At 31.7% G+C, this 13,536-nt stretch overlaps 1 protein-coding gene across 1 annotated transcript in view; it reads left to right on the forward strand.

Moving 5' to 3' along the window:
- Positions 1 to 13,536, forward strand: part of UFL1 (UFM1 specific ligase 1) — a 35,231-nt gene that overhangs the window by 433 nt on the left and 21,262 nt on the right. Inside the window, exons 2-8 of the mRNA XM_045544043.1 lie at positions 926 to 1,071; positions 2,167 to 2,195; positions 2,896 to 2,993; positions 3,561 to 3,675; positions 5,710 to 5,840; positions 10,064 to 10,122; positions 12,082 to 12,228. Coding sequence (XP_045399999.1) covers positions 926 to 1,071; positions 2,167 to 2,195; positions 2,896 to 2,993; positions 3,561 to 3,675; positions 5,710 to 5,840; positions 10,064 to 10,122; positions 12,082 to 12,228 — 725 coding nt within the window. The remainder of the gene's footprint in view (positions 1 to 925; positions 1,072 to 2,166; positions 2,196 to 2,895; positions 2,994 to 3,560; positions 3,676 to 5,709; positions 5,841 to 10,063; positions 10,123 to 12,081; positions 12,229 to 13,536) is intronic.

Raw genomic sequence — 13,536 nt, forward strand, 5'->3', positions numbered from 1 at the left:
TACGGAGTGTATTGAGGGTTCCCGTGCTCCCTCCTCAGCCACCTGCCACGAAATCCCCGTGGCATCCTGTCTATTATACACTTGCTGACCTAGAATGAGCTTGAAAGGAGAAACTAACCCCGAAATACAGTACTTTGCAAATAGTATGTTGACCCTTTAAAATTTTTTGCCTTTTTGTCTACCATAACAGAACCCCACCTGTGATTTTTAGGCCTTCAGGTCACTGACATGTTTTACAAACCCACTAACCTTAGGGGGCTGTGTCCGGAGGACCCTAACTCGGCTTTTTAATATTACAGAACATATATATAGTACTAATAGAAGCCTTATTATCCGTTAACTATTTCTTACTTGCGATGTTTCATTCTTTTTGGGCCCGAAGACAGCAGTCCCTTGAGCTGTATTTTGTAGCACTGATAGCAAACTAGGGCAATAGTAAGTGCGTGGGTAACTCAACAGTAGCTGTTCTGATTTTAGTAGGCCAGATCCCCTGCCTGCCTCCAGACTAAGTGTATGAGTGAGCCAATTATGCACTTAATTTAAAAGAAAATTCTGATTAAACTGGAAATTGAAGTAAAAGTCAGGCAGGTGTTTTTTTTTCCTACCTAAATAATGTGTCCTTAATTTTCTATTCAAATTGGAAGATTGGAAGCAGGCCTAGAAGAGACACCAAACGTGAAGTTTGTAACAAAGTGATATGTATCAATTAAGTAAATGATTTAAGTGTATGCAAACCTGCTTACTCGAGATTTTGTAACTTAATAAATATTGTTATACTAATGAAAGATAAAGATTTTGTAATGTAGAAGTTAGTGATTCTTTATACAAACTTTTTAAAAGTCTGTTTTCGTAAGCTGTGTCAATTTTATTGTGCACCAGTGTGTCAAGTACAGTTTTAAAACTTAACTCTTCTTCCTTCCCTCAGGTTGTCAGAGCGGAACTGCATTGAGATTGTGAATAAATTGATTGCTCAGAAACAGCTAGAGGTAGTTCACACACTTGATGGAAAGGAATATATTACTCCAGCCCAAATTAGTAAAGAAATGAGAGATGAGCTACATGTCCGAGGTGGTAGGTGATGTTTTACTGTTTTTCTCAAGGATTTTTGGAAGGAGGAAACAAAAAAAAACAGCATCTTAAAACTATAACTAATAAATTATTTGGAGGTTATAAGACATCCTTTTCAATTGTTAATTTGATAATCAGCATTACCATTTTTACTAGGCTCATGCAAACATGGTCATATAATTAAATGAACTCAAATATTATCACTTTATAAAATAGAATTTTTATCACTTTGAGTTATGTGTATTATATAGGAATTGACTGTTTTTGCAATTCATTAATTTATTGCATGACTCAGTGAAAGGCACTCCACTGCCTGTAATCAGGTGGCAATTGTGGAGAGGGAAGAGAGATTTTTAAAGGATTATAGATTTTTTGAAAATCAAGGCTATGTAACCATGCTTTTTTAAAAGTGCTTTTAAATATTTGCAAATTAGGTAACTCAGTTCAATATGGTGTTACACCTGCCATATTGCATGAAATACCATTACAAACAAGCAAAAAAAGTTGTTTTCCTTTGCCTTTTTAAAATTTGAACAAATTGAACAAATTTGAACACTTACTCAAATACAAGCAACTATGAAAGCAACTCTTGATTAGATGTTACCAGAATATAACTTTGGTGTTTGTCTTAATTTTTTATCTTCCTGCATAGTACTAATAAAATATGAGCTATAATTTGAAATACATAACAGATTTTCTTTTGCTGATAGGTAGAAACTTACTTTTCAGTTTCAAATAATTGAAAAAAGTTCATCTTAATTTTGTTGTCAGTATCTGTGGTCACAATGGATAAATTCTGAGTTGTGAAGGGAAATGAATACCCTCCATAGATCTAGCCAACTTATGTGTCAGCTGATGCTCATGATTAGCCTGATGTGGGGATTGGGGGTGGGGGAACTTTGAAAATAAATTATTGCCTATGCTTCGGCCATGAAGATTTACTCAGTTAATGGTTTGTATATGAAGACCTTAATTATTGTGGCTCTATGTTCTTTGTAGAAGGACTTTGTCCAAAACTTAAATCTGTTAGAATTTACAGTTTTGGATTGTTGTGCACATACAGGTTATTTAAAATAAATGAATATCTTTTCTTTAAAGGTCGAGTAAACATTGTTGATCTGCAACAGGTAAATTTTAAATTTACAAAATTTTTGTTTTGATTTCTCAATTTTTTGATACTATAAATTTGTTCAGTGCTTTTAAAAGTATTCACTAATACTGGTATCATATTTTATATGATGTTTTGTGAAGAAATAGTCATATCCTCACCGATACATTGAATCAATTTAATAAGCTCTGATATATTAAAATGATTTAATAATTTCTTCTTTCTCAGTTGACTTGCCTATTCTTTATTCCTTTCTAAATAAACACAGTTATCATTTTATATAATTGTGGAGTTTTTATAATTTGGGGAGAAAAATCATTAGAGTTTCATGTTTACATGTTTTCAGTATGTGGAACAGAGAAATATAAAAAAGAGTAGAAGATATTTTCAAACTAACATAGGTGCACATGTCATTTCCAAGGTACGCTGTATACAAGAAGCTGGCAAGTTTTTTGTGAAATGGTGTTCCTTATATGAATATGTAACTTATTGCTTAATATAAAGTTTCCTAGCAAGTGAAAGTGTAATTCTTCAGAACTGAAAGTAAATAAGCAATAAGCCTCTAAGTTTTTATTTGACCAAGGCTTTTTACAATATTTCCAATCAATTCAAAATTTAAGAACAAGTAATTTCTTAAATAATATAGTTTTAAATGTATAATTTCAAGCTTAAGAAACAATACGAATCTATTGCTAATTAAATTTGTATGTATTTTCCAGGTAATTAATGTGGACCTGACTCATATTGAAAATAGAATTGGTGACATTGTTAAATCAGAAAAGCATGTTCAGCTAGTGTTGGGACAACTGATAGATGAGTAAGTACAATATTTAGGAGCACTTTGTTGTTTTTTTAATAGTATTTAAATTTAAGCTAATATGTCCAGTTAGGCATTTCATTTAGAAATTGTTTTCTATTTTTCTTATTTACTTATTTTTTATTTTTAGAACTCTTACAGTGCTTATTTTCATTATAAGGATTATTCTACTTAAAAAGGTAGTGCTTAATTGTGTGGAATACTTGGGAAAAATATAAACTTTGATTTTTTTTCTCTATTATCTTAAAGCAATACAAAACATTTGTAATCTTTCCTATATGATCTTAATTCTGAAAGCACATTTGTTCCAAAAATATTAATGGAAAATTACTACAGCATTTCCACTGTTTAAAAAAAATATCCCAATATTTATCATTTGATTAACCTTACACTTAACTACATTGATGGGGAAAAAATAAGTTTTAGAATATGAGTAATGGTGTTTACTTACACATATCCAATTTATTACTTTTGGGGCATACCTTATTTCAACAGAAATTAAACATAAAAGATAGAGAAAAAAACATTCCTAATTTTTTTTCATTCTTTTCTTTCTTTCACTATTAGGAACTATTTGGATCAGTTAGCAGAAGAGGTAAATGATAAATTGCAAGAAAGTGGTCAGGTAACCATATCAGAACTGTGTAAAACCTATGATCTTCCTGGAAACTTTCTGACACAGGTATTTTTTCTTAATAGTATCATTTGTCTTTTTAACAAGGAATTATAAAAGGAGGGGAAAAAACTAGACTTTTTAATCATCAATTGATTTATTGCAAGTATCTGACTTGATATATGTTATAGCAGTGTATTTTGGGGGTACTTCCTGTATACTGATGGTTCTGAGGAGACTGTTCAAAAATGACTATCTTCCTGAACTGAGAGACATTCTAAAACCAATTAATAGACCAAGCTCTAGGGCTGTCTTGATGCAATAGCAAGTATACCATAAGTGCATTAATTTATTTAATGCTTTTTATTTTAGTTGTATAGAAACTAACCAGGATATCTACAGTTCTGATTGCTCAGTTATATTTTAAGAAATAACTGATGAAGATTATAATTTAGAAGGAATACTGCTGGCTTCTTCTGAGTAAAGGTCAGGGATGCTGTTAAATATCCTCAATGCACAGGACATCCCCCTCAACAAAGAATTTTCTTGCCCAAAATGTTAGCAGTACCAACATCTTTTGATGGAATCTTTTTTCCCTCCTTTAAACTATTAATATGATAGGGAGAAGAGCCAAGGGATCTCACATATTCTTTTAACTTTAGATACTTATGTCAATACTCAAGATATCTTGATTCACTGTATAATAACAATGCTGCCTGAAAATGGAGGCTATTTTCTTGTTTGGTTTTTTTTAAGTAGTTTTGACATTTTAGAATCATAGAGATCCATTTGGTACATTGGAAAGGGCATAAGTTTTAGAGTTAAACAGACCTGGATCTAAATCCTGTCTATACAACTTCTTATTTGTTTGACATTAGGAAAATAATTTTATCTCTTTTGTGCTTCAAGTTGCATATCTGTAAAATGTATGTCTTTTCCGTAGGCTTCAATGAAGTATAGCTGGTGAAATGTCTGACACAATGGAGGCACTCAATAATGATAGTCTTGTTTTTTATTTACTGAAACAAGGGAAAAACCAAATCTCTTTTTAGGTATACATCACTTTAAGAAAATTCAGCTTACAAAACTTACCAAACCATAATTGTAGGAGATTAACTTATAAGCAGATTAATTTACCCATATTAAGAGAATGAACCTCCCTAATTGTATTTAAAATACCATTTATAGTATAGATTTGTTTTATGTAGCTGAAATTTCAGGAGCCAATTTTATATGAACAAATACATGCTAATCACAGGTGAAAGATATATTTTTAAAAAGTATTTTTAAAAATACCAGGCTCAGATCCAAATGATTTTTTACAAAACTATGTTTCTGAATACATTGTGGAAACATACACAGTTTCTTAATATTTTTCAGTTCTAGTTTTTCTGAATATCATAGGCATTATTCTAAAAGCTTATTAAATTGTTTGAAAAACATATTTCTAGATCATAGAAGTATCAGCTGAGCTGACTTAAGTAGATTTAACTTATCTTGGGATGTAAAATATGTCCAGATTTATTAGAGATATGCCTGTCCCCAATCATAGTTTAGCTATGGAGAAATACTCTCAAGTTTGAAAGCAGGTTGCCAAGAAACCAGATCATCTGCCTTTCTAGATCATCTGGACAGAGATAACTTATTAATATATGCATCAGAGAAGATAATATTTCAGGTCTTAGGTTTCACTAGGTTGCAGAATCTTGAAAAAACATTTGTTCCGCTCCGTTAGTCTTAGATGCTCCAGATAAGATCTTCTTCAAGATCCACATATATGTCTTGGTTATCCATGTGTTAGAAGCTGCCTGTATCTACAATATTGGTTAATCACTGTTATTTTACATTAGAAGGAGCTTTTATTAGCAAGGGCTAATATGATAGCTAAGCCTTTTAACATATAGACAATTTGATTCATTTCTTGGCTCTGTTATGAGATAATGAAGTTTTCTAGGTACTGAATCTTCACTTTAAGTTTATATATCTTGTTGAAATTTCTGAATCACATAATTGATACCTCAACATACAGCATGACTTCAATATGACTATGCAAATATATATGTATTATTTTATCCTTTCAAATTAATAAAAATTTACCCCCAGGCACTAACTCAGAGACTTGGTAGAATTATCAGTGGACATATTGATCTTGATAACAGAGGAGTAATTTTTACTGAAGCTTTTGTGGCTCGACATAAAGCACGCATCCGTGGACTGTTCAGTGCTATTACCCGGTAAGCATGTTTTAAAGCATATGTGTTTGTAAATGTGTTTAATCATGATTTGCATTTTTTTCCTAGCAGCTGAATTATTTAAACAAAATGTCATTTAGGGCCCCAGTGTATTAAACAAATAAAAAGGGAGTGAAATAGGAGTGGGGATTTCAGAGTCCTAGAATTCAGCCTAACTCTCTCCAACCCACATCTCCTTCCTCTCACTATCTTTACCACTCTCGTAACCCCAGGTGCACTTCTGCAGAATGCACTTTAAACACTGCTGCCCAGATCAGTTTATTAAAGTCACCCTGTAATCATAGAAAGAAGATACAGTTTAAAGTCAGAAGAATGTGGGTCATAGCTTTATCACATAGTAAGCACGTGACCCTGAGCAAATAAGTCAGTCACCTAACTTCTTTGGGCCTCAGAGGGGCCAGATGATTTTAGGATCCTTTTTACCATATAGCATTCTATAATTCTAATGAATAACAGTATCACTTTCAAAATCACTAACTTTTCAAAATAAGAATTTCTGAAATGTTTTGGTCTGTGTGACGCCAGTATAGAATTCAGAAAAACCTACATTCTCAATTTTCTGCTTTCCCCCATGTCATCAACTGTATCTCAGTGGCTTTGTGTCCCACCAACTTTTAAATATGTCCAGATTTCTCCCATTTTAAAACAAACCTCTGAGCCCCATATTCCACTCCATCTACTATCCTGTTTGTTCTTTTTTTTAAAGTGAACCTTCTCAAGAGTTGATGTCTACATATCTCTATATATGTCTCAATTTTCTTACCTCTGTCACTTTTTAACTTACCTATCCAGCTTCTATTACATATATATAGCACTAATGTCTCAATATCATTAAATATAATGGATACTTTCTGTCCTTATTTAACTTGACTTTGTAACAGCTTTTGACTCCAGTTATATCTTCCTTCTTAAAATATTCTCTGTTTTAAAAAAAATAATACTTTACTGATTTTATCACTTTTAAGCATACCTTCTAAGTCACCTTTTCTGGCTCTTTCTCCTTTCCCTAGCCTTTAAAGTTTTGTTTCAGGCTCAGTGTTACCTATACAGCATCTATAGCATCCCTACTGAAATGTTTTCCAAGTGCTTCAAATTCAACATACTTCAAATAACTGGTACTTGAGGACATTAGGAAATTACTATTATTTTTGTTGGATGTTAATATGATAGTAGGGCTATTTAGGAGAATGTCCTTATACTGAAGATATACATAGACAAATATATACACCCCTCTATATATCTATATTTCTGTATCTTTTTATATATCAAAAACCATGAGTTTATACTGATACCTCCAATTCTAGTCCAATACCATAAGTTTTGTTTTATTCCAGTTTCCTCCTTTTTCATATTTGTAACTCCCTTCTCTAACCATGAGAAACTCAACTCCCATTATCCTTAATGTATTTACATATTTGATTAAGTAAATGTGACTGGTTTCCCATTGCTGCTGTAGCTCCTTTTCCCATATGGATACTCTCCTTACCACACATGGGCTCTGACAGCCTGTGCCAGGTCACCATCCTAGCACAAGAAACTGGTGGTGGTTTCTGGGGAGAGGAACTGTGTGACTGAGTGATAGGAATGGAGGAGGATTCGGTTTTGTAACTGTTTTGTACCCTTTGCATTTATTACTTTGCAAAAAAGTAAAAACTAAAAATATATTTTTGCTACTAACAAATCTTTACGTTTTTCCTTGACTGATTATTGTGGTGATTGTAATTTTCATCAAGATTAACAATGTTTTTCACATTCATAGTAGCCCTGAGTTTCTCAATATGGAGATACTATCAAATCATGAGAGGAAAACAAGTTCTGAGTCTCAGATGTTGCTAGCTATGTGGCTTCTAGACAGTTCCATGTAATGTACCACAGCTTCATATTTGCCTCTAAAAATAAGGAACTACACCATTTTTCTGGACTAACTTCAAAGAAATCACCTGCATCTCTGATTTTGAAAGTTTATATTTATTATTGTTATAGATAGCCAGAAAGAAGAACAAAAGGAATTAGTGAGAAGAACTACCTTGTATTCCAAATTGAAATAAAAATCCAGCTAAAGTTTCCTCATACCAAAAAGAGCTAGAAATTTTGTACAACTCAATTCAACATTTGTTAAGCACCCACAATAAGTTATGTACCCAAAAATTTTAAGATAAAGTCCTTCAAGGAGCCCTCTGTATTTTTGTAAGGTTGTGTTCAGGTAGAAGGGAATGGAAAACACAAAGAATTAAAAAATGAGAAGATTGTAATAATTATTAGGTAAATGGGAAAGCAAAATTCACAGAGAACTTGGACCTTGTTGGTTTGGAAGTTTGCTATGGTTTAGATGTGGTTTGTACTCACTAAAACTCATAATGAAATTTGATCCTCATTGTGGCAGTGTGGGAAGTCAGGCCTAGTGGAAGGTATCTGGGTCACAGGGGCAGATCCCTCAGTAATAGATTAATGCCCTCTTACCAGAGTTCTCACTCCAGTGGGAATGAATTCCTCAGAGAGAGAGAGAGAGAGAGAGTGTGTGCAAGCAGATTATTGCAGAGTCTGGCTTCCTTGGTTTCTCCCCCTTGCTTCCTGTCTTGCCATGTGATTTCTTTGCACATGCCCACTCCCTTTCTGCTTTCCACCATGAGTTGAAGCAGCATGAGACCCTCACCAGATATAGCTGCCCAATCTTGAACTTTCCAGCCACCAGAATCATGAGCTAAATAAACCTTTTTTCTTTAAAAATTACTCAACCTCAGGTATTCTGTTATAGCAGCACTAAAAGGGCTAAGGCAGGGTTCTAGATAATTTAGCTGACAATTTTGGGTAAAACAATTTAACAAAAAACAAATTGATCTACATAAGAATTTGATTAATAATTTAGTCAAAAATCCCCCAAACACAAGGGTTTTAAATACTCAGTTCAACTTTAGACAACTGTTTCTGCTTTCCCAAGTTTGTTGTAGAAAGAATTTATATCATCCTAAATAATCAACAATAGAGGATTAAAAAGTTGAAATTACTTGAAAGTCTTTTAATTATATGCATAGACTAACCTTAACTAGAGAAAACAGGCATACTGGCTTAAAATGAAGAGGAAAAAAAGTTGTGATCAGAATAAAAAGTCTATATCCTTTTTGTCCTTTATTTTAAAAAAATGTAGTTATTATAAAGGAAATATAGGAATCTACCCAAAAGAAATGGAAACATGCATTCACACAAAGACAAGAACATGAATGTTCATGGGAGCATTATTCATAATAGCCCCAAACTGGAAACAGTTCAAATGTCAGCTGATGAATGTATAAACAAAATGTTGTATATCTATACAATAGAATGCTGTTCAGCAATAAGAAGGAATGAACTACTGATGCATGCTTCATCGTGGATGAACCTCAAAAACATGCTAAGTGAAAGAAGACAGAAACAAGAGCACATGTTGATTCTGTGTATTAAATGTCAAGGAAGGGAAATTTATAGGGGCAGAAAACAAATTGTTGATCTAGGAGTTGCAGTAGAAATTAACTACAAATAGCTATCAAGGAACTTTGTGGGTAGTGAAAATGTTCTGAACTATATTGTAGTGATGAGTGTACAACTCTATAAATTCATTACGATTGAATTGTACTCTTACAGTTGGGTAGATTTTATGTTACATAATTTATACCTTTTTAAAAGCGGCCTAATAAAAAAAAATGCATAGTCATTATAGAAAATAACTGGTAAGCAAAAAAAAGGGGGCATTTTAAATGGATCCCTCCCAATCAGTCACCCTAATCTAGGAGTATATCATTCTAAATTCTTTTCAGTGCACATATGATCTCATTTTTCTTCGAAAATGGAATCATATAACACTCACTTGAATATTCCCAACTTCAGGAAAGAACCTCCCAGATAGAAATAACAGAATGAAGGAAAACAAATGTACAGTAAAGGACAAGGCAAATAGTCAAGTATCACAGAAATCTGAGGTGAAATTTGGTGGGATGGAAATGTAAGTTGATCACAGATGGGAAGACAGATTGATTTCCCTGGTATTTCAGTAGCCTAATTCTGATTAAGGATCTAAGATTTGTGTAATTTGGGGCATCGTTTTTTTCCTTTAAATTAACTGGTGTTTTTTACAAACTCTATCCTAGTTATTTTATTAATTCATAAGTCTGTGTAACTCTATAATGAGTCAAAAGTTTTCTCTTTTTTTGTCGTTTTAACTTTCTATTAAGGCCTACAGCAGTGAATTCTTTGATTTCAAAATATGGATTTCAGGAGCAGCTTCTTTATTGTAAGTTTGATTTAAATTATGTTCACTTAATTAGCTGCTGAATAGATTGTTAATGTAAAACTTATTAATTTTAATGTTTTTCATCTTTTAATATAAAAACTTAATGTAACTAAAATATTTCCTGGTTTGAAAAAGTTTCTATGTGTCAGTTTTCATATACATATCTCTCTGTTATACCCAACAAACATTTACTATTGGTTAGCCCTAGAGGAGTAGAATGTGGAAAAAAAAGTATGTATATACAATGAAAACATACACACACACACACATATATATACATATATACTGTTATACAATACATACAGAAAGAGATTTAAAATTGTAGGATTAAGAATAATTTTTACTTTGTTTCTTATGGTTTTTTGCTGTATTTTCTAATATGAAAGTAAATACTGTTTCACTAACAAAATTTTTACAAAGAGTTTATAGCTATAAAAATATATTCTTAGCATTCAAACATAATGTTATCTCCAAAATAACCTTGGTTCATTGTCTATTTTCTTGGTGTATTTCTGAAGCTCTTATGAGATTTTGAGGGGTTTTTTTAATGCTCTCCTAGAATAATTTTTTGAAAACAATGACTTAATCTTTCAACTCAGCATATTCTGTGCAAATGTAAAAACTAAAATGAAGAATGGAAAAGAAATTCAAATATAGAATCAAAAATTTTCATTCACTACATTTTTAAAAAAACAACTTTAAATTCAAAATTTTTGTTTAAGACAGATTTAAAATTAAACTATGAGTTTTTTGGAATCTGCGTAACTGGGGGTGGGTGTGATTTCATTATAATGTAAAGTTCTTTAAGTAATAATTGATAACTTCACAACTTTGGCTGGAATTTAGGATGGATTTGTGTAGTACAGTCATTCCCAATTGAGAATCATGTGTTGTAGTCTATTGAGAAGTCTGGACTTTTCTGTTGTATTTTAATTTACTCAACATTGAAATTCTGAAATTCATACATAAATTAATTTTTATTTCTGCTAAAGACTAATTTTCATTAATCTTTCTTTGTGCCAGGCATCTTTTGAATGTATTTGCTTCTTAAAACAACAAAAATTGTTTAGTTAAATGTTATGATTTAAATACAAAGCATAAATTTGGTATTAATGGCAGCACTATCCACTTTTTAAACTGGTATCAGTCTGATGATGGTGGTGGTGGTGGTGGTAGTCATGATATTAATATTTAATTAATATTTATTGGGTGCTTATTATATGCCAGTTACTTTTCTAAGCATTTTACTTGAATACAACAACCCTATGAGGTAGGTATTATTATTATCCCCATTTCACAGATAAGAAAATGAAGGGATAAGGAAAATTACTTGCCCAGTGTTTCCTAGCTAGTAGGTAGCAGTTGAGATTTAAACTTAAGCAGTCTGGCTCCAGAATCTATCCTTTTAACCACAGCATTATACTTCTCTTATAGATAGGGTTGAAACAAGTTGCTTCAGTTTAAACAGCAGAAATGCAGTAACTTGTGAAAATGTTCATAGTTTTATTTCACACTACTGATTCTAATGTGGTCCAGGTGTCTTGATTTTTCTAAATATTAGAAAATTGAACTTGTTAACGCTATTGATTGCATATTATCTATTCTCAAAGTGTTGTATCATCCACTTTTAAACAAATCATGAGATAAATAATGGCATGCTGGATTTGTTTTTCCAAAATTACCAAACTAAAAAATTCAATTTGTTAATATTAACTAGTTTGAGTTACAAGTTCAACACCTTCAGCTGGTTGCCGAATTTCCCTGAACTTATGACCTGAGTATTCTCATAAATGGCAGGAAAGTTGTATCTAAAATATAATACCTTCCTTTATGCTATTTGAACTTTAAATTGGTTTTTAACAGGATAAGAATAGGTAAATTATGAAATAATAAAGTATTTTACTCTTTAAGATTTGTATCTGCTCTGATTTATTTGTGTTTGTATGGGTTTGTTTTAAGCTGTACTTGAGGAACTTGTTAATGGTGGACGCTTACGAGGCACTGTGGTTGGTGGGAGACAGGATAAAGCAGTGTTTGTCCCTGACATCTACTCCAGGACACAGAGCACTTGGGTGGATTCCTTTTTCAGACAGAATGGCTACCTAGGTAACTATTTTTTTGTCTTGAAACTAAAATTTCGTTCTAATACTAAACACATTCTTAAAAAGTATTGTACTAACCCTGGAGTCCATGTGTACTTTCCTATTGTTAATGAGAAGATTATAATGTTCTCTTTGAGTATAAAAGTAATCACAGTGCAGGTTTCTGTGGGTCTTGGAACTGAATTTAGTTCCATAGTTACTGAACAATTTTAATGTAGAAAGACCAAAATCTGTTATTTTTACCAATCTTCCAGTTATATTAATATGATACTACTAAACTTCAAGTATTTTTAATTTATAAAAGTAATTACATTTATTATTATATCTTGTATTTTATGAAGTTGCCCAGTTTTTCAGATACATCATCTTAGAAATATTTTGTTTGCAATCAGCTTTACAAGTGTTTATTTCTGTTAGTTATCTAGTACTTCAGAAACATTAAAGTTATTCTTAATTCTGTTTCTGAAGTTCTATTGTCATTTGGATAAAGTACATTGACTGAATTCAGTTATTAAAACAATTAGCAAATATATATATATAGCTCAGTTATATATAGTAGTTTATATATATATATTTGTACACATAGTTCACTTTGAGCAATTTTACAACCCAAGTTAAGCCATTAAAAGATTACTTAGTAATAATCCTATAAATTATTGGTATTTAAATAATTTAAATACATAGTAGTACATTGGGTTTTGCTTATGTTTTCTTGACTTCCTATAATGTACTTTTCAGTTTCTTCAACCATAGGCTTGGATTAGAAATTTGTTATAATTAGTTACCTTAAGTATGATTATTTGGTGTAGGGGTAGGGGAGTTAGGAAGATCTCTCCAATAACTTTATTGGCTGTAAATTTAAGTTTTTATTTTTTATTTTTGTTTTATACTCTAAATCTTTTTCTAGTTTAAATTAAACTAGAGAATTACTTTGTTCTATATTGTCTGATGAACCATTTAAAAAAATAAGTTTCATTCTTTTAATTAACTATAATCACAATAAATTCCAGGTTTTGCTTCTTGAACCATGACCTTCTCCTTCATCCCCATTTCTGATTATATTACTCTGTGCTCCTCATGTTTCCCTTTGGCCCTTCAATTGGAGAGGGAGTGACATAGCTGATATTGAGGAAGTACTTGAACTAATTTTGCTATAAATATCTTTAGTAATAAAAATTGGGAAAGGTGAGATAACCAAAAAATAGGCTGGGATACATTCCTATGCTTTATTCCTAAAATATATTACAATACAGCGTGTTCACAAATAGGTTTTGGTAGCACTTAAGTTTTTCTAAGATTTCTAAAAGGTGTG

Source organism: Lemur catta, chromosome 2 (assembly GCF_020740605.2).
Source record: "Lemur catta isolate mLemCat1 chromosome 2, mLemCat1.pri, whole genome shotgun sequence".
Classification (NCBI taxonomy): domain Eukaryota; kingdom Metazoa; phylum Chordata; class Mammalia; order Primates; family Lemuridae; genus Lemur; species Lemur catta.